The sequence below is a fragment of the Myotis lucifugus genome, unplaced genomic scaffold, assembly GCF_000147115.1.
Source record: "Myotis lucifugus unplaced genomic scaffold, Myoluc2.0 scaffold_395, whole genome shotgun sequence".
In the NCBI taxonomy this organism is placed as follows: Eukaryota; Metazoa; Chordata; class Mammalia; order Chiroptera; family Vespertilionidae; genus Myotis; species Myotis lucifugus.
In genome coordinates, this window is record NW_005871443.1 from 121,603 (window position 1) to 147,233 (window position 25,631).

General features: G+C 38.6%; 1 protein-coding gene across 1 annotated transcript in view; it reads left to right on the forward strand.

The window, feature by feature from the left end:
* CUL4A (cullin 4A) overlaps positions 1 to 22,514 on the forward strand; it is a 59,206-nt gene extending 36,692 nt beyond the window's left edge. The window contains 9 exon segments of the mRNA XM_006102033.3: positions 5,101 to 5,341; positions 5,634 to 5,744; positions 5,853 to 5,938; positions 6,295 to 6,402; positions 12,816 to 12,929; positions 16,872 to 16,977; positions 17,151 to 17,323; positions 19,647 to 19,799; positions 21,420 to 22,514. Of these exon segments, the coding sequence (XP_006102095.1) occupies positions 5,101 to 5,341; positions 5,634 to 5,744; positions 5,853 to 5,938; positions 6,295 to 6,402; positions 12,816 to 12,929; positions 16,872 to 16,977; positions 17,151 to 17,323; positions 19,647 to 19,799; positions 21,420 to 21,515 (1,188 nt within the window). The 3' untranslated portion in view covers positions 21,516 to 22,514.
* The last annotated feature ends 3,117 nt before the right edge of the window (positions 22,515 to 25,631 follow it).

Here is a 25,631-nt window from a genome sequence, read left to right on the forward strand (position 1 = left end):
CTCGATCCCCAGTAGGTGTGTGCAGGAGGCAGCCAATCAATGATTCTCTCTCATCATTGATGTTTCTTTCTCTCCCTCTCCCTTCCTCTCTGAAATCAATAAAAATATATTTAAAAAAAATACTGGAGAGAGGACCTGAATAGATGCTTCTCCAAAGAGGACATACAATATGTCCAAGCGACATATGAAAATGCTCAACATCCCTAATTATAAGAGAGATGCAAATGATAATGACAATGAGGTACCACCTTATACCTGCCAGAATGGCTACCATCAATAAATCAACAAATAATAAGTGCTGGCAAGGATGTGGAGGAAAAAGGAACTGTAGTACACTGTTAGTGGGAATGTAGACTGGTACAACCACTATGGAAAACGGTGTAGAGTTCCCTCAAAAAATTAAAAATGGAACTGCCATTTGACCCAGTAATTCCACTTCTAGGAATATATCCTAAGAAGCCTGAAACCAATCAGAAAGAATATCTGCAACCTTATGTTCATGGCAGCATTATTTACAATAGCTAAGATCTGGAAACATCCCAAGTGCCCATCAGTAGATGAGTGGTTAAAAAAGCTGTGGTACATTTACACAATGGAATATATGCAGCTCTAAGAAAGATCTCTTACCCTTTGAGACAGCATGAAGGGATGTGGAGAGTAATATGCTAAGTGAAATAAGCCAGTCAGAGAACGACAAGTATCACATGATCCCACTTATATGTGGAATCTAATGAACTTAATAAACTGATGAACAAAATAGATCCAGAGACATAGAAGCATGGAGCAGACTGAAGTATTTCAGAGGGAAGGAGGGTTCGGGCAGGAAGAGATTAAACAAAGAACTTACATAACCCATGGACAGACAATAGTGCTGTGAAGGCCTGGGGAGGGGCTGGAGAGGGCGGAGTGGGTAAACGGGGATGGGGAAGGGGACATCTATATACTTTCAATAATAAAGATAAGTTAGAAAAATAAAAAAGGGACAAAGATTTAGCCTAGTCTGCATTTCCTGTTCTAACAGTCCCAGATCTATAGTTTATAGAAATAAACCTTGAACCTCTGACTTGATTACTTGTAATTTCTGCTCAGAAATTGGATTGAAGTTTGTTGTATAGGATGCCTCTGTATTATGATGATACCTTTATCAATCTCCAGATAATATTTAACATGAGATACTATTAGTCACTATCTTTGCATTCTCTGATTAGTATTAAAATAGGATTAAATTGGATGGGATCTCAAAAGAACATATTTTGAGATGAAACAGGTTTTTTAAAATATAAATGCACTCTCTGTATATGAGTCCTCCTTTATCAGACATATGGTTGGCAAACATTTTTCCCAGTTTGTAACTTGTGTTTTAATTCCTTAATGAAGATTCTGTCCTTTCTCCAGTATTGTATATTCATGGCTCCTTTGTCATAAATTGTATATGTGGTTTATTTCTGTGCTCTCAATTCTGTTCCATTGTCCTGTGTGTGTGTTTCTGTTCCAATACCATATTGTTTTGATTACTGTAGGTTTGTAGTATATTTTGAAACCAGGGAGCATGATACAACCCCCTTCGTTGTTCTTCCTCAAGATTGCTTTGGCTATTCGGGATCTTTTGTGGTTGCATACTAATTTTAGTATTATTTGTTCTAGTTCTGTGACTATGCCATTGGAATTTTGATAAGGATTACACTGAACCTATAGATTGCTTTAGGTAGTATTGACATTTTAAAAGTATTAATTCTTCCAATTCATGAGCATAGACTATCTTTCCATTGTGTCCTCTCAGTTTCTTTTATCAGTATCTAATAGTTTTTAGTGTACAGATCTTTCACTGCTTGTTCAGTTTATTTCTATACTTTGTATTGTTTTTTATATAATTGTAAATAGGGTTGTTTTCTTAAGTTCTCTTTCTGATAGTTTATTATTAGAATATAGCCACAGATTTTTGTGTAATGATTTTGTGTCCTGTGACTGTACTGGATTAATTTATTCTAACTTTTTTTTTGGTGAAATCTTTAGGTTTTTACATGGTATCTTATTTGCCAATAGTGACAATTTTCTTTCTTTTCTATTTGGATGCCTTTTATTTCTTCTTCTTGCCTAATTGCTGTGGCAAAGACTTCCACTATTATCTATAATAATAAAAGCGTAATGTGCTAATTAGACCAGACGTCCTTCCAGACAAAGCTGTAGGGGATGGGGGCCGAGGTAGAGGCAACAGCCCTCGGCGGGGGCCAGGGCCAAGGCCCTTGCACGAATTTCGTGCATTGGGTCTCTAATGTTGTATAAAAGTGTTGAGAGTTCTCTCCCTCCAGTGAGCACGCCCATGCCACTCCCTTTCACCTCTTCCCCCACAGGCACATATCCCCTAACTTCTAAGGGGCTCCGAGTCTTGCAGCCAGGGGAGCAGTGGGCAGGGGCTAACCCCTTGAACCTATCTCAAAGGCTCTCTAATCTTTGACTTCCCAGTGAGCCAAAGTAGCCCAGCCTAGGCTCTCCTATTCCTCATGCCCTTCCTTGTTTCACTCTCCTAAGTATATTTTTGCTGTGATCAGTAAATTTTTGCTTGCTTTTCTGAAAACTAAATAAATAAATAAAAGTGGTGAGAATGGGCATCCTTGTCTTTCCTGATCTTTTAGGAAAATCTTACAGCTTTACATGTCCCTCTATGCCCACTTTGTTGAGAGTTTTATCATAAACTAGAGGCCCGGTGCACGGATTCGTGCACTGTTGGGGTCCCTCGGCCTGACCTGTGGGGATCGGGCAAAAACCAGCTCTCTGACATCCCCCTAGGGGTCCCGGATTGCGAGAGGGTGGTTCTCGGGTGACACACCCCAGAATTGGACTCCCTCCTCTCTGATTCCAGGTGCGTCACCCAAGAACCGCAGCTGCCAAGTCACCACAGCTTGGCAGCTCCTGTGTTTAGTGTCTGCCCCCTGGTGGTCAGTGCGCATCATAGTGAACAGTCGGATGGTCGTTTAGGCTTTTAGTAGTATATATATAGATGGATGTAAATTTTACCAAATGCATTTTCTGCATTTATTGAAATGATCATATAATTTTTGTCCTTCATTGGGTTAATGTACTGTATCACATTGATTGATGTACAGAACCATCCTTTCATACCTGGAATAAATTCCACTTTGTCATGGACTATGATCATTTTAATGTATTATTGAATCTGTTTTGCTAATATTTTGTTGAGAATTTACATCTATGTTCATCGGGGATATTGGCCTGTTACTGTCTTTATTTATGGTGTCCCTGTCTGGTTTTGGTATCAAGGTAATGCTGGCCTTGCAAATGTATTTGAAATTGTTCCTTCCTCTTCTGTTGTTGTTTTTTTTTTTTTTTTTTTGGAAGAGTTTGGGAAGGATAGGTATTAATTTTTAAAAATATTTTTTTATTGATTTCAGAGAGGGGGAGAGAGAGAGAGAAACATCAATGATGAGAGAGAATCATTGATTGGCTGCCTCCTGCATGCCCCCCTACTGGGGATCAAGCCCACAACCTGGGCATGTGCCCTTGACCAGAATCAAACCCAGGACCCTTCAGTCCGCAGGCTGACGCTCTATCCCAGTGATGGCAAACCTATGACGCGTGTCAGAGGCGACACGGGAACTCATTTTTTTGGGGGATGATTTTCTTTGTTAAGTGGCATTTAAATATATAAAATAAATATCAAAATATAAGTCTTGTTTTACTATGGTTGCAAAATTTCTATATGTGACATGGCACCAGAGTTAAGTTAGGGTTTTTCAAAATGCTGACATGCCGAGCTCAAAAGGTTCGCCATCACTGCTCTATCCCCTAAGCCAAACCAGCTAGGGCAATTTTTCTTTTTAATGTTTGGAAGAATTCATCAGTGAAGCCTTCTGGTCCTGGATTTTTATTTGTTGGGAGGTTTTTGATTGCTGATTCAGTCTCCTTACTAGTAATTGGTCTATTTAGGTTTTCTATTTCTAAGATGAAAGTTTTTAAATTACTACTTTATACAATTATGTCATGATAACATCAAAATATATTTAGGATTCACAGAATTTCACTAGTTAGTAAAAGTTTTTAAAAATTGACAGGTGGCAAAGGGTAAAGAAGGATCTATACAGTGATACAAAATTGGGCTTGTGTTGATTATTATTTATTGAAGGTGTTATGATGGGAACATGGAGTTCATTGTACAATTATCTACTTTTGTGTATATTCAGAATATTTTTTAAAAATATATATAAAGAATACAAATAAAAACAACAATAGAAATTCGCAAGGTAATTTAATTTGGCTTTTGTGCCACTTTATGGGTTATTGTTTCTCTAAAGATAAATGTTTAACTCTTGGGAGCTGGGCTTATTAAATTCTTGGGTTTTCCCTTCCTTAAGCCAGGTCATGGTTGATTTGTGTCAAACAGGAAACCAGAGTAGAATTGCTCTAATCCCTGCATTCAGGGATAAGACATTGTCACCATGGATATAATCACATGAAGCCCTGAAAAAAATCCTTTAAGAGTCTTATCCAAATTTCTTATACCACATCTTGAAGATGGGACATTCCAGTTCCTGAAGCAAAATGTGTCATGAAACTGAAGCATGTAATTAAAGTATTTATTCTCACATGATTTGAAAGGACATGTCTTAGACCAGTGGTCGGAAAACCGCGGCTCGCGAGCCACATGGGGCTCTTTGGCCCCTTGAGTGTGGCTCTTCCACAAAATACCACGTGCGGGCGCGCATGTACAGTGTGATTGAAACTTCGTGGCCCATGCGCAGAAGTCGTTTTTCGGCCTGGGCGAGCCTATTTTGAAGAAGTGGTGTTAGAAAAAGTGGGGGTACGTTCGCTGAGGTCGACCCCTCAGATTGAGGACGTTTTTAGCAAAGGCCAGCTTAGGAGTACCCTAATTACGTTAATAACAATGTACCTACCTATATAGTTTAAGTTTAAAAAATTTGGCTCTCAAAAGAAATTTCAATCGTTGTACTGTTGATATTTGGCTCTGTTGACTAATGAGTTTGCCGACCACTGTCTTAGACCATCAGATATTTGCCTTTATGTCATATAATAATATCACGTTGGAAAAGGTCCAGGGTGTTAATGTCCAATTTTGACTTGTAGAAATTAAAATTTTTTTTCTATTTAGAAAAAATAGAACATATAACAAATGATTATTTTTCAAATAATTTGAAATGATTTTTTCAAATTATATAACAAATGATTATTTTTCAAATAATTTGAACTCTTAATTTTACAGCAAAACATGTTGATTCAAAATTGAGAGCGGGTAATAAAGAAGCAACAGATGAAGAGCTGGAGAGGATCCTTGACAAAATCATGATAATATTCAGGTTTATTCATGGTGAGAAATACTCTTGTTCTTATTAACATTGGGTATATAGAAAATGCTACATAATAAAAACATATATATACATATTTGGGCCCTATCTTTTCTTGAGAAAAATTGGCTAAAACATTTCCACTTTCATATTTGATTAAATAAAAAGTATTTTCTTTGTGGAAATTTAACACAAGGATTCAGTGAAATTAGAGCTGGCTTGCATCAGAATGAGCATTTCTTAGGGTTTTTCAGCAGTTAAAGTGAACATTTGCATATCAATTGTCTAATGTTATTTTCATTTGGTTATAAATAGGTAAAGATGTCTTTGAAGCATTTTATAAAAAAGATTTGGCAAAAAGACTCCTTGTGGGAAAAAGTGCCTCAGTCGATGCTGAAAAATCTATGTTGTCAAAACTAAAGCATGGTAAGCATGTGGAATCTGGGGTTCTGTCCTACCTCTGGGCTGGGAATTTATTGCACTAACAACATGTTGCTCCTGGTGTTTTTCACCCACCCTTCACTTATGTCCCAGAATGTGGTGCTGCTTTCACCAGCAAACTGGAAGGCATGTTCAAGGACATGGAGCTCTCCAAGGACATCATGATTCATTTCAAGCAGGCAAGTTCTTTTTTTTTCAAGTATAACAGCTTTTTTAAAAGTATCCCACTTTAAATTATGTGAAATGGTTATGTAAAGTATGTAAATACTTACATAAATTAGGTAAAATTCTCATCCTTAAAAAAATTATACTGTTAATGTTTCACATATTCAAATAACCTAAATTTAAAATGAAAAAGAAAAATAATCCCTAAATATGTATAATGAAAATTAGATTTAAATGAATTTAATGATATCTTATATTGGTGACATAACCAAAAAAGAAAAAATATTATGAAGGCAAAAATACCATTTGCCTTTTTATAGGTTTTTATGATATTCTAAAATTATTTTGTCTTCATTTTCTTTGCTTTTAGTATATGCAGAATCAGAGTGACCCAGGCTCTATAGATCTAACAGTAAATATACTTACTATGGGATACTGGCCAACATATACACCTATGGAAGTACATTTAACTCCAGAAGTAAGTGTTTTAAAGACTATTCATCCTTTGTTTTAAATATATTAATACTTCCAAAACATTATTGAGAGACCAGTCAGGAGCCAAAAACCATGATTACAGGCTTTATTAGGGGAAAAGACCTGCCGGGCTGTCTCACAATGGGAGAACAGCAACCCGTGCAGAGGTGAGCAAACCTTTTGAGGGGAGGAATGGGAAGGAATGGGGGCGTAGTGTACTCGGCACGCGCTGATTGGTGGCTTAATGTATGGTCCATATAGGAACAAGGGCTTAGGGTATTTGGCAGGTGTTGATTGGTGGTTCAATGTAGGGGGAAGGGCGGATCTATCAATTATAGATGTCTTTCTTTGGTTCACCCATACTATGCACAGACATGTTACTTTTCAAAAGTTATTTAGTGCGAGGTTTTTAAAAATCATACACTCAAGCAAAAATTGAAATGATTGCTTTTGTCCCTGTCCACAGCTCCTTCAGCTCACCCATGTCCATTGGCTAACCATCAAGAAGGCATCAATGCAGGCACTTGTTGTTTTAGTTTTTTGTTTTTAATATATTTATTTCAGAGAGGAAGGGAGAAGGGGAGAGAGAAGTCTTGTGAATGGTACTACTGAGGGCTTATTATCTGTCAGCCACAACTTTGGGTTCTCTGAGGATATGTAGATATGAGGGAGAATTCAGGGCTCAGGAATTTAAAATCCAGTGGGGGAAACAGCAGGAACACCATCAACTACAGTACCAGGTGTTACAGAAAAGGGCTGGTTCCAGCGTGGAATCTGGGAATTAAAGATGAGCAGGGATGAGGGCCTTCCAGCTGAAGGGGCTTCCAGAAAGGGCGAAAGGAAGTACAGACTCATGGCAGCTGGCAGTCTGGGTCAGAAATCGTCCCTCTTGAAGCTGCTTTTCCCATTTCCAAGACATTGTCTTTTCTTGATTTTGTTTGTTTGTTTCTGTACCCACTGGTCATTTGCCTTTTTGTTTTCTTCTTTTTTTATTTCTCCACCCATATCCTAAATGTTAACATTGTCCAGAATCGTCCTTCAGCTCCCTTCTCATTCCACACCTTTTCATTGAACTTGGCCCTCACCAGCTCTCAGCCTCCAGCATATGTGTCCTTGAATGTACATAGATGACATCCAAGATTTCTCTCATTACCCTTCTCCCTCCCTCCCTGAGTCTCTTTATCCTGTGGGAAATGGGGATAGCACCTTAATCAGTTTTTCTATGAGAGGTAAAGCCTCTCTATGGCAAAGCTCGCCCACATGGATGTCATGCTTCCTCTATTCTAAATTAGTTGTAGGCCCCAACCCACCCACTTCTCTCATCCTCTCAGGCCTCCATGTATAGCCCTCTAAATGGAATCTCCTTCTCCAGAAAACCTCCACACCCTTAACCATCCCCAGCACATGAAGCTTGTTAAGACTTATCTCCCCAGTCACCTTCACCAGAAAGCACTCCCTCGAGTCCTCACCCCACTTCACCCCAGACTCCACCCTGGGCGTGCCTCTCTCATAGCACTGCAAGTTTATTCACTTCTTATTTTATTTTGAAATATTTCAGACTTATAGGAAATTAGCAAGAATAGTTCAAAGAATTTCCAGTACCCTTCACTCATTTTTTTTTAGCATTGCTCTTTATGCTTCATCATTCTGTTCCTCTCCATATATGTGCCATTTTTCTCCTGGTCCATTTGATAGTAGATTCATTTTATCTTTAATACTTTATTGATGTATTTTTATTTTTTTGTGAGAAGAGAGAGATCAATTTATAGTTCCACTTATTTATGCATTCTTATCAGTTGATTCTTGTATGTGCCCTGACTGGGATCGAACCTGTGGCCTTGGCATATGGGGACAGCACTCAACCCAGCGGTCGCCAACCTTTCAGACCTCATGGACCACCAGTGGTTGGCGACCACTGCTCTAACCAACTGAGCTACTTGGACAGGGCCTTTACCCTCATTACTTTAGTGGGATTTTCCCAAAAACATAACCAGAGAATGTTGTCAAATCCAGCTAGTTAACATTTAAGTAATTAATACTTTCATCAATACACAGCCAAGTTCTGTTTTTGTCAGTTGTCCCAACTATATCTTTTAGCATTTTTTTCTTGGTATCAGATCCAGTCCAGTACCCCATATTTCATTTAGTTGTGTCCTTCCATCTGTAACAGCTACACAACCTTTCTTTTTCTTTCATGACACTACATGTGTTTGCTTGTTTTATTTTTGTTTTTTTTACAGTTGTACTCGGGATAAGATTTATTACAGCAAAAGTGCCATGTTTTTAAAATGCAGGCCAGTTTTCTTAGATTATCTCTGTGTGTTTGTCTGATTAGATTCAGTTCATGCATATTTAACCAGAATCCCACATGGGAGGTGTCATTTCCTCTCAGTATCATGTCCAGAGGCACACACTATTCTTTTGCTTCCATATAATCATTTGGTTAAGGTGTTACCTGGTTTCTCCACTCTACTGCTGGTATTTTTCCTTTTGTGATTATTAAGTAATTTGTGGGGAGATATTTTAAGACTATGTAAACCTCTTATTTCCCCCATCAGACTCTCACCTGCTTGATTCCTGACTGAATCCATTTTTACCTTGATGAGCAGCGATTTTTTTTTCTGTCCTTATGAGTATGAATTCATGGAATCTTACTTATTTGATGCCAAAATTGTCCCATATTTGGCTGGTAGGAGCACTTTTCAGCTGCCTCCTTGTCCTTTCAAAACACCCCTGCATATTTGAGTACTTTTTTATTTTCTGGCAAAAGGTGTTTGAGGCTTACCATACTGTATTTTTTAAATTGTGGTAAAATATACCTACAACTTATCATTTTTTTAAAATATATTTTATTGATTTCAGAGAGGAAGGGAGAGGGAGAGAGAAATAGAAACATCAATGATGAGAGAGAATTATTGATTGGCTGCCTCCTGCACGCCCCCAACTGGGGATCCAGCCCACAACTCGGGCATGTGCCCTGACAGGGAATCGAACAGTAACCTCCTGGTTCATAGGTCGACACTTAACCACTGAGCCATGCCAGCCAGGCAACTTGTCATTTTAAAGTGTACAGTTCAGTGGCATTAAATTGTACATCCATCGCCTCTGTCTAGTTCAGAACTTTTTCATCATCCCAAATAGAAACCCTGGACCCATTAATCAGTCACTCCCATTCCACCCCTACCATACACACACTGCCCCCTGCCCTGGGTAACCACTAATCCATTCTCTGTCTATGGATTGGCCTATACTGGACATTTCATATAAATGAAATCATGTAATATGTGGTCTTTTATGTCTGACTTCTTTAACTGTTTTTTTCAAGGCTAACCTATGTTGTAGTATGTGTCACTGCTTCATTCCTTTTTAAGGCTGAATAATTTTCCATTGTTTGGATATACCACGCTTTGTTTATCCATTCATCCATTAATGGACACTTGGGTTGTTTCCACTTTCGGCTATTGTGAATAATGCTGCTGTGTGTAATTTTTGTTTAAATAGATGTTGTCAGTTCTTTAGATATATCCCTAGAAGTAGGAATTTCTGGGTCATGCAATAATTCTGTTTACCAGTTTTCCACAGTAGCTGCACCATTTTACATTACCATCAGCAACACAGAAAGGTTCCAGTTTCTCGACATCTTCAGTATTTGTTATTTTTTTTAAAATATATTTTATTGATTTTTTACAGAGAGGAAGGGAGAGAGATAGAGAGTTAGAAACCTCGATGAGAGAGAAACATCGATCAGCTGCCTCCTGCACATCTCCTATTGGGGATGTGCCCGCAACCCAGGTGCATGCCCTTGACCGGAATTGAACCTGGGACCTTTCAGTCTGCAGGCCGACGCTCTATCCATTGAGCCAAACCGGTTTCGGCAGTATTTGTTATTTTCAGTTCTTTGATTATAGCCATTTTAGTGAGTGTGAGTGGTATCCCATTTTGATTTGATTATCTTTTCCCTAAGAACTAATGTTGAGCATCTTTTCATGTACTTATTGGCCATTTGTAGATCTTCTTTGAAGAAGTCTATTTAAACCCTTTACCCATGTTTAAATTATGTTTTCTGTCTTTGTTGTTGAACTGTAAGAGTTCTTTCTATATTCTATATATTAGACCCTTATTAGGTATGTGATTTGCAAACATCTTCTCCCGTTCTGTGAGGTGTCTTGTTACTTCCTTAATAATGTCCTTTGCACAAAAGTTTTTAATTTTTATAAAGTCCAGTTAATCTGTTATTTCTATTGTTGCTTGTACTTTTGGTATCATATCTAAAAAAAACTATTGCCAGATCCAAGGTGATGAAATTTTACCTCTATGTTTTCTTCTAAGAGTTTTATAGTTTTCGCGCTTACATTTAGGTTTTTGATCCATTTTGAGCCTGCAATCATAAACTAGCACATAATAAGCACCCAATGTTAGTTGCTATATTATGATTATGATTATTATTATATTAGGAATTAATGTCAAGGAAATAATTTTTAGGAAAGGTATGCATTGAGTTTTATCACATTATTGACTTAATATTTAGGTGTTATATGGTTTAGTAGATATGTTTTCTAAAAAGTCCTTATACTTAAATACTTAAAAATGAATATATACTAACATACTTAGAAATGAAATGATACCATGCCTGGGATTTGATGTCGACGTTGGGTAATGAAAAAGTATGACTGTATAGTTGAGTTTGAAGCGTGAAGAGGAGTTTGCCAAATAGATAGGAGGCTGCTAGGCATTTCTAACAGAGGCACTCACTGAAAGGGCACATCAGGCCCGGAACAGCAGGAATTATTCACTCAGCATCTGCAAGTATTTTATACAAAGTGCAGAGCAATGAAAATCCCAGACCTGGTTTTGCCCTCTTTCAGCTCTCTGTCCAGAGGAGCTATTCACAAATTGCAGTAACTATTATCAGAGCTAAGAGTGGTTAGAGAAGGCTTCTCTGAGGAAGCAGTTCTGAAAAATGAGTTGGTATTGTTAGGAAAGTGGCTTCCCAGATTTGGTAGAGGAGATGTGTGAGAGCCTGAGGGAGGATGAGACACTGTGCTCAGTGAAATGGAAAATGGGACTACAGAGCGTCGAGAGTGGGAGGCATAGGAGAGGCCAGTGAGGTCAGAAGTTTCAGAGGAAAGGGGCCTCAGCAAGCCATGGAAGAATTTTACTCTTAGGAAGAATGTGGAAGTGGTGCAAAATTGGGGGGAGGAAGGAGGCCATGGAGATGCCAGCATGTGTGGAGTGGGTGGAAAGACAAACCAAAGAAGACTCAGAAAGTGTGGACATAGAGACATAGAGACAGGAATTCCTGTCCAAGCAATGAGTGTCATAGACACCAGGAGGAAGCAGGAGGCTGCTTCATGGGAAGCTGTTGAGAGGGATCATCTCACAAGATGAAGCCTGAGGAGAGCCATTAGTTTTGGCAGCACAGATCACTGGTGATCCTGAATGCAGAGTAAAGCAGATGTGAAAGGAACTAAAGAAAATAATGAGCAAAAGGAAGTTAGAGAAACAGATGTAGTGCACATAAACATTCTAGAGAAACACTATCAGAGGAATAAGACAGTCTGTCCATAAACAGGAAGAGGTTCAGAAGTGGGAAAGGAGGGGACACCTGGAGGAGGAGGAGGGGGAGCTCGGGGGCTTAAAATGAGATATCAGCGCTGAAACCGGTTTGGCTCAGTGGATAGAGCGTCAGCTCGATTCCGATCAAGGGCATGTACCTGGGTTGCGGGCACATCCCCAGTAGGAGATGTGCAGGAGGCAGCTGATCGATGTTTCTCTCTCATCGATGTTTCTAACTCTCTATCTCTCTCCCTTCCTCTCTGTAAAAAATCAATAAAATATATTTTTAAAAAAATGAGATATCAGCATTAAAAAAACTGGCTGAAAGTTTGCAAGGTGTAGGAAATCTTCCATGAAAATAATGGCTAGCTTATGTCACACTTCCTATGCATACACTGTCCTAAGTGTTTTATATTAACCCTCACAGCAGCTCGATGCCCAGGTCTTGCCATTATCACGGATCATGGTTCAGAGATGAGGCATCCCAAGGCCCTAAGAGCAGTTAGGAGTCAGTGAGAGCTTGAGCTAAGACCTGGTAAGGTACACCTGGGCCTTAGACAGCGTCACTGAGGATGGTCGCTGTGGTCTTCATTACATGTGCTATCAGCCACGGAAGCTTGGGTGTGGGGTGTGGAGACTACAAAATACAACCTGTTTGTACATAAAACAGTAGTTCAAGTGTTATCCCATTGTGTGAGGGAAAACCCCAATGTCCTAGGTGGTGAACATTTTTCACAGGTAACAGAATCCAGAAAAATAACTGTCAAAACAGAACTGATATTTTTATTTAGCTGTGAAAAATTGTAAATTGAATGATTAATAGTGTTTAGCATAATTAAATTGTTTTCCTTTGCTTGACAGATGATTAAACTTCAGGAAGTATTTAAGACATTTTATCTCGGAAAGCACAGTGGTCGAAAACTTCAATGGCAAACTACATTGGGACATGCTGTTTTAAAAGCAGAGTTTAAGGAAGTAAGTTCTTTGTCTGTTAAATATACTTTTTATTTTTGTAAGTATGTTAACAATTTTTAAAATTGTGATTGAACTTTGGTAGCAAAGAAAGGAAAATATTCAGTATAACTCAACACTGGCTTTTGTAGGTGATAAAATTGGAACAGTTGAAGGATTAATATCCCAATCAATAATAAGTCAACAGGAATAGAAAAACATTTACCTAATTGAAAAATGAGCAAAGGATGTGGAGAGGCAACTCATAAAAGCAAGACTAAAAAATCAATATCCATGAAAATGTGTTCCACTTCTCTGCCAATCAAAAGGTTGCAAATTAAAACACACTAAAGTGCCACTTTTGATTATGAAATTGATAAAGGCTAAAATTAAAAGAAACAGCAACTCTTGCCCATTGCTGGAGGGAGGGATAACGTGAGCTTTATGAAGGGTGGTTTGACAATGTGTATCTCAAAACTTCTCCAAACATGCTTTGTTGCATTAGCTTCAATTCTGGGAATTCATCTTAATAAGACCTTTTCTCAGGTTAATGAATAAAAGTGTCTGTTGCAGTGCTATTTTTTAATGGTTTTTTAAAATATATTTTTAGTGATTTCAGAGAGAGAGATAGAAATATCAGTGATGAGAGAAAATCATTGATTGGCTGCCTCCTGTATGCCCCACTCTAGGGATCGAGCCCACAACCCAGGCATGTGCCCTGAACGGGAATCGAACCATGCCCTCCTGGTTCATAGGTCGATGCTCAACCACTAAGCCACGCCAACAAAGCTGCAGTGCTATTTTTAAAAATGATCATTTAAAATGGGAAATGCATACAATGTATTGATAAATGAAAGAAGCATGTCACAAAACAGTCCCTTCATATTCGAATTTAACTTTAATTTTATAAATAAACTTATGTACACTAAGCAAAAACAAACAAGATTTCTATTTTGCTGGCTATTATAATACATTATCTATACACTATTATAAATTATACAGTTGACCCTTGAACAACTATGGTTTGAACTGTGTGGGTCCACTTATATGCGGGTTTTATTTTTAAATAGTAGCCCTAACCGGTTTGGCTCAACGGATAGAGCGTCGGCCTGCAGACTCAAGGGTCCCAGGTTTGATTCCAGTCAAGGGCATGTACCTTGGTTGCGGGCACATCCCCAGTGGGGAGTGTGCAGGAGGCAGCTGATCGATGTTTCTCCCTCATCGATGTTTCTAACTCTCTATCCCTCTCCCTTCCTCTCTGCAAAAAATCAATAAAATATTTTTTTTTAATTTTTTTAAAAAGTATAAGTGGCAGATGATCTATAGATGCAATGCAATTCCTATCAAGATACCAGTGGAGTATTTCACAGAACTAGAACAAACATTCCAAAATATTTATATGGAACCACAAAAGACCCAGAATAGCTACAGAAATCTTGAGAAAGAACAAAGTTGGAGGAATCACGCTACCTGGTAAACTATACTATAAGGCTATGGTAATCAAAACCATGTTACTGGCATAAAAATAGACATATAGATCAATGAAACAGAATATAGAGTCAGAAATAAACCCATGCCTTTATGATTAATGTTTGACAAAGGAGGCAAGAACATACAATGGAGTAAAGACAGTCTATTCAACAAATGGTGTTGGGAAAATTGGATACCTGCAAAAAAGTGAAACTAAATCACCTTTGGACACCATATACAAGAATAAACTTCAAAAGGGATTAAAGATTTAAATGTAAGACTCGAAATTATAAAAATCCTAGAAGAACACATATGCAGTAAAATCTGTGACAATTCTCTTAGCAATATTTTATTTATATATATGTCTGTCTATCTATCTATCTATCTATCTATCTATCTTTGGGCAAGGGAAACCAAAGAAAAAATAACAAATGAGACTACATCAAACTAAAATGTTTTTGCACAGCAAAGGAAACCATCAACAAACTGAAAAGACAACCCACTGAATGGGAGAACATATTCACCAATACATCTGATAAGGGGTTAATATACAAAATTTATAAAGATTTTATAAAACTCAACACCAAAACAATAAAATTAAAAAATGGGCAAAGGACCTGAAATAGACATTTCTCGGAAGAGGACATACATACGAAAAGATGCAAATTAAAACCACAATGAGATATCACCTCACACCTGTCAGAATGGCTTTCTTCAGTAACTCAACAAATAGTGTTGGTGAGGATGTGGAGAAAAAGGAACCCTTGTGCACTGTTGGTGGAAATGCAGATTGGTGCAGCCCCTATGAAAAAAAATTAAAAATGGAACTACCTTATGACCCAGCAATTCCACTTACAGGAATATAATCCAAAGAAACCCGAAACACTAATTCCAAAGAATGTATGCCCCCCTATGTTTATTGCAGCATTATTTATAACTAGAGGCCTGGTGCATGAAATTTGAGCATAGGTAGGGTCCCTAGGCCTGGCCGGCGATCAGGGCCAATTGGGGCCTTCCAGCTACGGGCTGGGGCCTCCCTTCTTTAGCTGCTGGCTTCTGGCTGGGGCCTTCCTTTGTTTCACGCCACCCCCTGGTGGTCAACACACGTCATAGCAAGTGGTTGAGCAGCCTTAGCATCTCATTAGCATATTATGCTTTGATTGGTTGAATGGGCGACCGGACACTTAGCATATTATGCTTTTATTATATAGGATTATGCATTCATGTTGCATTGTGTTTTGTTGTGCAGGGTTATACACATAAAACCACACCTACTAGCCCTAACCGGTTTGGCTCAGTGGATAGAGCATCGGCCTGTGGACTCAAGGGTCCCAGGTTCGATTCCGGTCAAGGGCATGTACCTTGGTTGCGGGCACATCCCCAGTGGGGAGTGTGCAGGAGGCAGCTGATCGATGTTTCTCTCTCATCGATGTTTCTAACTCTATCCCTCTCCCTTCCTCTCTGTAAAAAATCAATAAAATATATTAAAAAAAAAAAACCACACCTACTAGTCTTTAAGGTATTATAAAAGTTAAGCTATGATCCCCTCACTGCCAGCTTCAGAACTGAACCTCTGCAGAATGATCTCACTGTGATTCTTCCCTTCCATGGCTAGGCTTGAGGATGAAGCACTCAAAGCATGCTCTGTTGTCCACACAGAACTAATTATGTGTGGAAAGCCTCTATAATGGGGACTTTTTAAATAGAGGTGGGGCCCAGCCAGCGTAGCTCAGTAGTTGAGCGTCGCCCTATGAAACGAGGTCATGGTTCGATTCCCAGTCAGGGCACATGCCCAGCTTTGGGGTCCATCTCCAGTGTGGGGCATGCAAGAGGCAACCAATCAATGATGCTCTCTCATCATTGATGTTTCTCTCTCCCTCTCCCTTCCTCTCTGAAATCAATAAAAATATATTTAAAAAGAAAATAGAGGTGTGAAATCATGTGTGAGGTCCAAAACTGGGTTATATTAGTCATGTACATCACAAGCACATATAAAGGGAAACTGGCCAACAGTTTATGATCATTTATGTGCTTATTTCATTACTCATTCTTTAACAATGATGTTAGCTGGATCTTTTGCTAGCTCCCCTGTCCATACAGGTTTTGTCACTGGGCCTTCTCATGCCCTGTCCACTCATTCCAGTGGCATTCCTAACCATTAAGAGGACGTTGGCAAGCTAAAATGGGACCCAAGGGTGCTGTTAGATTTGTGTCAGCAACATCTGACTTCAAATAATGATAATCACTTTGTTCAACACCATTTACTAAAGAACTTTTTTACTACTTTAAAAAATATTTCAAGAGAAGAATTTTTAAGTGCAATACCAAGTCATTTTATGCTTGTATAATTAGTAACATAATTTCTTCTTATTTGGTGGCTAATTAGTAATTTCTTATACCCTCTCCCCCAAAGTTTGAGAGCAAAAGAAAGCTTCTTAAAAGTTTTCAAGATTGTGCAAACATAGCTTCATGCATGATATGTTTGTTTTCTTTAAGGGAAAGAAAGAGTTTCAGGTATCCCTCTTCCAGACTCTGGTGCTTCTCATGTTCAATGAAGGGGACGGATTCAGCTTTGAAGACATAAAAATGGCCACTGGGATAGGTATGAAAACACTTTTATGAATGTGTGGTTTTTGAGTGCCCTTGTTTTTAAACACTTACTCGTTTAAGACTGTGTCTCTGCTTGTCACACTTGAGAGAGTGGCTTCTTTCATTTTTGTTGTGTCATTATTCATTTTAATGCTAATCTGTGCCTGCATTTTTCTCCCCATCCAGAGGACAGTGAATTGCGGAGAACATTACAGTCACTGGCCTGTGGCAAAGCACGAGTTCTGATTAAAAGTCCCAAAGGAAAGGAGGTAGAAGATGGAGACAAATTCATTTTTAACGGAGATTTCAAACACAAGTTATTTCGAATAAAGATCAATCAAATTCAGATGAAGGAAACCGTATGTATAAACTTTCTCTTTTTACTTATAGGGAGGGTGTTCACCAAGGAATCACTGGTTTTTATAATTTCTTGACTGTAAGAGTTCTGAAGTATATTTCTAAAGTATCTAATTTGAATACAGTGTTTATAAGAGTATTCATTTTAATTTAGCTTTTGTTAACTTTATATTCACAAGAATGAAAATCAGAAAGAAATGCATTTAAGTTATTCACAAAAGTGGTGTGATAAATCAGAGCTTCCTATATCAAATTCTGTTAGTGGAGAGAGCATGTCATGTCCAAAACCCAGTGACTTGTCTTTTTATTTTTGCACAGCACATTTCAGCCATTCTCTCAGCCTCGGCCTCAGCCAGGGTCCTGGGGTGGAAGTGGTAAGAGTTGTGGGTGTCAAGGACCCACTGACATTGTATCTGTGATCTGTGTACAGGTGGAGCATCTGTAGCTTTGATCAGATTCTCAAGGTTCGTGTCCAGAGCAGGTTCTGGCCCACTGCCCTCAGGCCCTTCCTAATGCAGAAGTCCTTGCACCCCTGGGCTGTTATCAAACATACAGGCCAGGTGGGCAGGCCCACCCCTGGCACCCCACTTATATAACAGGGTGTCCAGCTGGCCCCCTTGTACATGTTAATGACTTGAAGAGAGGCCTTTTGAATGAGTGAGGTCAATTCAGACAACCCAAGGGCAGCTTTCATTGATCTAAAGTGGTATCACAAATACTTTCTCCACCTCCAGCAGAAGACAGTGATTGCTTTACTTACATAGAGGTGTTCAAAGCAGCCTTCAGAAAATATGTTCAGACTACACAAAAGAAATAAAAACAAAAACAATAAATATATAAAAGATGTTCACTCTCACCAATAATTTTTATGAAATTCAAATTAAAGTAACATTCCATTTTTAATCTGTCACTTTGGGAAATGTTTAAAAGTTTGTCATATCCAGGGCTGGTAATATATGGGGAAAACAGACATTCATTTTTAAGGGTTTTTTTGTTTGTTTGGGTTTTTTTGGTTTTTTTTTTTAAATATATTTTATTGATTTTTTACAGAGAAGAGGGGAGAGGGATAGAGAGTTAGAAACATCGATGAGAGAGAAACATCGATCAGCTGCCTCCTGCACACTCCCCACTGGGGATGTGCCCACAACCAAGGTACATGCCCTTGACCGGAATCGAACCCGGACCCTTCAGTCCGCAGGCTGACGCTCTATCCCAGGGGTCCTCAAACTACGGCCCGCGGTCCACATGCAAATACAAATATTGTATTTGTTCCCATTTTGTTTTTTTACTTCAAAATAAGATATGTGCAGTGTGCATAGGAATTTGTACATAGTTTTTTTTAAAACTATAGTCCGGGCCCTCCAACAGTCTGAGGGACAGTGAACTGGCCCCCTGTTTAAAAAGTTTGAGGACCCCTGCTCTATCCACTGAGAAAAACCAGTTAGGGCTGTTTGTTTGTTTTTAAGATGTTTGACATACACAGACCTGCCTATCCCCCACCCTTCTTTGATCTGCGGGCTCCTATTAGGTTGTTTTAAAATAAATAAATAAATAAATAAATTTTTTTTTTTTTTTTAAATTTCAGAGAGGAAGGGAGAGGAAGAAAGAGAGAGAAGCATCAATGAGAAGAATCATTGATCGGCTACCTCCTGCATGCCCCCTACAGGGGATCAAGCCCACAACCCGGGCGTGTGCCCTGACCTGGAATCAAACCATGACCTCCCTGTTCACAGGTCAATGCTCAACCACTAAGCCACTGTGGTTGGGTTTTTTTGTGGGTTTTTTTAACCATCAAGTTGTTGTTATCAGCATTTGCTGTTTGCTTCTGGTAACAGCTCTTACTCTGTTCAAGTTCTTTTATTTTTTCTAATTACTCCTTATATATTCAAGTTTGTTTTAAATCAAGAATAGATTTTCAGTTTTGTCATGCCTTATCAAGGTGATTATAATCTAACCTTGAAATTACTGTGATGATTTCTGTCACATTAGTAGATTCCCAATGCTGAGAAAAGTTTACATTTCTGGAATAAATTCTGATGGCTAGTATGCTATGTTTTGTTTTCATTACTGTGCTCCTGGATTTAATCCAGGATTATATAGGGTTTTTACAGCTTTCTATAACTTTTAAAATTATTTTTCAATGTTTGGTACTGACGTTGCACTCCTTGGAAGCTAGGTTTTATTAGAACACAATGCATAGCAGAACAAGATTCATTTATAGTTTGGCCTTTCTTGGCATCCAAAGTTTCTAGTCAATGTCAACAGTATGACATAATTAATATTAAAATATATCTTTACACTTCACTATTTGTCTTTTTTGTGCAGGTTGAAGAACAAGTCAGCACCACTGAGCGAGTGTTTCAGGATAGACAGTATCAGATTGATGCTGCCATCGTCAGAATAATGAAGATGAGAAAGACTCTGGGTCATAATCTCCTAGTGTCTGAATTGTATAACCAGCTGAAATTTCCAGTAAAGGTAAATGCATATCGGCTTAATTAAAACTGCAGCATTGTGCCAAACCATTGGCGAATAATGTTCGATTCTCATTACCTTCAGAATCATATCATTTGTTCTATATTATAAGTGATAATTTGCTTCAAAAATCTACCTTTATGTATATACTAAGTCTAGAAAACCTGGCAAATGATGATAATAGGAACTTTATCTCAAATGTTGTTCATCACCATTATGGGAGTGATATACTTAAAATTCCCACTCTAGAAGGGAGAAGGTACTACATGGAAATGGGCATTCATTATCAGTAGTTTTAACAATTCAGGTTATATCACAGGATTTTAAGGAGATCATGCTAACTAATAAGCATTTTGCAAACTACAAAGCATTCTTTACCTCAGTAATATGTCTTCGTTGCTATTGAGTAAAAAGTCTACCCTAAAACCTTTCAGTCCGAACATATTTCCAGAACTGAGACCTGTCCTGGCTGTATATGGAGTACAGGATAGGATAAGTGAGAGAAGCATTATGAAGAGCTTTAAAGCATGTATAAATCCATCTAGAAAGTATGGGACTCTCATGACACCTGGCCTTTCAGTGACTAAGCCTGCCACATGTGCTTTTGAGGTGGAAGTACCCTGAGTTTGTGTTGTCCAGTTTGATAAAAGACCAGCTGACCCTCCCTTCTCACCAAGGGAGTCGAGGTGGACCAATGAGTCTCGACACTGAAATGGCAGGTGAGAATGCCTTCCTGCCTCGGCAAATATTGGGTTTCTGTACTCTGCAGAGGCAATGTGTGCTCCACCGTGCTCTGCTCAGTCATGGAACACTGCCTCATACACCATTCCTCCCGACCATGAGCCAGGGAGAGTGTTGATTTTCCCCTCTGCAGATGAGAGGCCCAGCAATTAAAAGACTAAATAGCAAGTAAGGTGTGCATACACCCATAGCGCCTAGTTCTATTTTGATAGGTAATTGGGTTTCAGCCACATATTGTAAAATGTATGACGTATCACTGAATAGAAAGTTACGATGTTTGGAAGAAAGAACATACAGGTAAAAAAACTTGCTCATAATTGTCAGCATAATCGTGCTTCCTAACAGCAGAGCCAGAGGGCGCTCTTCCTGGGCTGACATGTCATGGTGTGGACATATATCAATTCAGTCATCTACTTTTAGCAAAGGAACACTCAGAATTTGTGATTGTACTGTATAAATATAGCATATATAGTAAATATTAGTTCTTAGGGAGAAATATCCTTAACAGATGAAAGTGCCTTGAGACATTATCAGATTTCCCTTTCAAACAAACAGAAATGTATTGCCTAATAGGATCTGCCATGTACATATATTCATTAGTGATCATAAATAATGTATTTACATTTCACAAGTTTCATATTTCCCACAGGAAGGCCTAAAAATTCACATGGAGCACTTTGATCGAGAAATAATGTTAACATTGTCTTTGAAGTAGGAAGTTTTAGTATTATTTTATAATTACAAATAAATATGTATATTTATATAATTATGTGTAAAATGAGCATAATTATAAATCACATATTTCATGCATGATGTTATATTCCCCTATGTTTGCAAATTTAATTCCACTGTAATTGGGTGTGTGTGTTTTTTCTTTTTTAGCCTGGAGATTTGAAAAAGAGAATTGAATCTCTTATAGACAGAGACTATATGGAGAGAGATAAAGACAATCCAAATCAGTACCATTACGTGGCCTGATGCATCGGCCAGCTGTTTTCTCTCAGTGAGACACTGGAATGTATCTCCAGAGCAGTGAAACACCTCTGTGCTGTTTCCAGGGCTTTCTGGGATTGAGCCAGCACAGATACTTTGGATTCGAAGGAAAGGAGATGATTCTTGAATAACCCTTCACAAGGCTTAAGGATTTGCAAATGGCATATATATCTTTTCACCCTCCAGTTCTTCCTCTTGTTCTTTTAGGCATTTAAGTTGTTTCCATTGCTCTGTGCAGAATGACATTGGGATTGGACAAGAAGATACTGGTTAAATGAGGTTCCTTTGTAAGGTGGTGTTCTTGTGGCAAAAAAACTGAAAGTTTGGTTTGTTTTTGTGTGTGATCATGAATGCACAATAAAAAGACCCTCTATGCTGCATTCTTTAGCTACAGAGATTACTTAGGTATTCCTGAAGATAAGCTATTTTAGTTGATGAACACTTAGATTAAAACAAGAACCCTTAATTGGTGAACATTAAGAAGAAAGTCAGTTTTAAAAACTGGCTTATTAATTATGCAATCTAAATACTGGCATCTGTTTTTCATTTATTTTTAAAAAGTTTTAAACTTTAATGACTGATTTTTCTATAATGAGGTTTCTCGGTGAGATCTCTGATGTGCCAAGAGGACATCGGGTCTGATGTGTTTGGAGCAATGAACCCATCAGCGTCTTTATTTCCACTGAATTATTTGTGAATTTTCTGTTTAAGGTTTTGGGGGGAGAGTGTGTTTGTGTTTACCATTCTAAGATTGAGTCTAGCAGTCCCTGTATTTTGCATTGGGGTAACTGCTGTTTGATTTTTTTTAATTGCAGTATTTGTATGAATGATATAATAAAGTTTGGTTTTGTTCTTACAGTCACGCACAGGGACAGTCGTCATTCTCTGTGCCATAACCACTGTAAAATGTTTTATAGGAGACTTAAAGTCTTTATTGTGAAGCAGAGGTTATTTTGTCAAAAGATTAAAAGGATTTCATTGGCACCTGGTTTCATGTTGTGTATGTATAGTGAAGTTGAATAGCAGATTATGTTAGTATGGTAACTATAACAAAGATACTTTTAGATAACATTTAAAACTACTTTATATTTTACATAATGGCATGTTTCATTTTTATTAAAAACTACCAAAGGAATTTTGATCATGGTATAAGTGTTTAACAAAGCAATATTTTCTGGACTATAACAAGTTTATATAATTTGATTTTGTGCTAAATTATTCAAAGATTCTGCATTTTTGAAACATGCGTGTTTAAAATATGACATCTTATGGGTTTCCATATGAAAATCCTCTAAGTATCATCATTTCTATATTTGTAAATTTTCATTTGAGTTCTATGATATATGGTCTATAAAACACCAAATAGATTTCTACTTCTTATATTTTAAGTTCACTGTCTCTAGAGATTAATATTGTAACTTAATGTAGACTTACTCTGAATAAAATTAGTTTAATTGGCCTTAAAATTACATTAATAAAACTTCGTGGTATGCAGATGACATTCCTCATAAATCTTTAGCAACTTAAAATTCATTACTAATACAATAGACAGAACCAGAAGCAGGGCAAATGCCTATCACCCTCTCAGGTAATGATTCTTTCCTGTCCGCTTTCACAAGCCACTCAGCAAAACATCAGCAGACTGGTCTGGCTGCACAGTGAGCAACATACTGTGCCTCTCATTGTGCTTGTTTTTATCCATTCAACTATCAGTATCATTTAAAGTTTTACTATAATTAAATGTTAATGTAGTAAAACAGTGTAGAGAAAATGATTGAAAAAGAAAAGGCACTTAAATGAGAAAAAGGCTATAAAATTGGAAATGAGAAAGTGAAATTATTTACAGATATGATTCCCTGAAAAATCTAAGAAGTAACTGAAAAGCTATGACTAAAAAAAAAAAAAAAAAGGGAAATTCACTAAGTTTTTAATTAAACACAAAATTAACAGAAAAGTCAAAATATAATGGAAGACCATTTTTTCAATAAAAGCAAAAAATGATAATACCTAGTAACAAGAAAATATCTATGCTATATGAATTTTATTTTTTCAATATGTTTTTATTGATTTCAGAGAAGAAGGGAGAGAGAGAGAGAAATGTCAGTGATGAGATGGAATCATTCATGGGCTGCCTCCTGCACTCTTCCCCCCCCCCCGGTCCCCCCCCCCCCTCGCCCCACACACACACACATAGACACACTGGGGATCGAGCTGGCAACCCGAGCATGTGCCCTGACCAGGAATTGAACCACAATCTCCTGGGTCATAGGTCAAAGTTCAACCACTGAGCCACACCAGTCAGGCTGAAAAGCATTATTAAATGATTTATTCCTATATTTGTGCAGTATTTTAAGATGTCAGATGTCCCTTATTTTAAAACACAGACCTGGTGATCCTAAAGTTAAAACAGAAAAGCAAATAGGCAAGAATAGTCGAATACTGTTTTAAAACCTATAACACGGTGTAATTAAAACACCATACTGCTGGCATATAAATGGATCTCTGGAACCAAATAAAATCCATAAATGAACCAAATACATGAGAATGCGCGCGACATCCAGGGGCATGTCAGGGAAAGGAAACTTTTCAACAAATAATGCTGGCAAAATCGGGTTTATCAGCTTGAAAAAAGCAAAGTTAGATTGTACTCATTTTTTATACTAAGTCCCAAGTGGTCGAAGTTTTAAGTGTTAGAAAATGAAACCATAAATTTAAGAGAAGATCCTTTTTAATTCTCAGAATGGAAAAAAGTCTAATCTCAAATTAAGATCCTTTTTTTAAAAATGATAACCTTCTAAAAATCTACATGGGGAAAAATTTTAAAGCCTGGAAATTTTTGGATAAAAAGACAATATTAACTATTTTAGTGTATAGAGAATTACAAGTTAGTAGGAGTGAGACTAATAACCTGTGAGATAGTATGGATGTGTTCTTGATGAGTTTTTCAGAGGAGAGAAATACAGTGAGTAATGGATTGTGATTTCAAGAAAGAAATGAAACAGTTGGAGGAAAAGTGGAATCCAAGGGGGTCATTTTGAGACAGGCTTGTTCAGCAACTTTGCCAGTATTTGGGTGTCACCCTGGAGAGAGGCATACTGGCCCAGAAGGGAGCACAGAGGACAGGCGAGGCCCCTCATCACCCCTTCCCCGCTTGGATGCAGCAAGGGAGGAGGGGGTAAGCAGAAGTTGGAGCAGGTAAAGGCCAAAGCCAAGTCTGTCTGATGGGGTGAGGTGGCTGAGGGCAATGGTGGGGATGAGGGCTGAACCTTGGAATCGGATAACCGGAAGGTAAACAGGTCTGTGCTCACTGAAAGGCTTAAGAACTGGGTTTGGAGGGAGCTCATGTCGTAACTACAGGATCTGGGGAAAGAAAGGGGGCTGAAGTGAGATCAAAGCTGGATCAAGAGTGATGACAAAGCAGCATAGAGAACTGCCAGGAGTGATGGGCAGTGACCAAGTGCCTGGAGAGAAAGTGATGCCCCTTGGTATGTGCTTCAGAGATGGCGGGGGGGGGAGGGGGGGGGGGACTAAGGCTTGAAGGTAGCAATGAATAGAAAACAAGCCCCTACCCCACCTCCAGGCCCAAGGTAGATGGGACAGGAAGATGAGACAGCTACCATGTGCTGGGCTGCAGGGAAAGCAGGGTCCTCAGGAAAGGTTTCTGCAGGCGCTGGTAGGAGGAGGATGTTGCTGCATTCAGTCCTGTGGCAGGAAATCTGCTGGCCAACATCCCTGGTCTCTGCCCCTTTCCATTCACTGTCCCCACGGAGAATAAATAACTGATTAGTCTGAAATGAGAAACAAGACAGGCACAGCTCCCCACCGGCATCTGCTTCCTGCACAGGCTCTTCGGCTCCTCCCAAGGAGAAAGCCTGAGCCCTACTTGATGGTTTAGAACTCTCTGGGGAAACAGTGCCATTTATCAAACATTTAGGAGGTGGGGGTTTTATTGACAAGCGATTATGGTTCAGAGAGGTCAGCAGAAAGGGCTGGGGTTGGAAGGGGGGGAATTGGGTGGTGCAGGGGCAGACGTAGAGTGTTGAGCTCCTTCTGGAAGGTTAGCAGAGTGCGTAGTGGGGTCAGACCTAGCAGGCTTTCTCA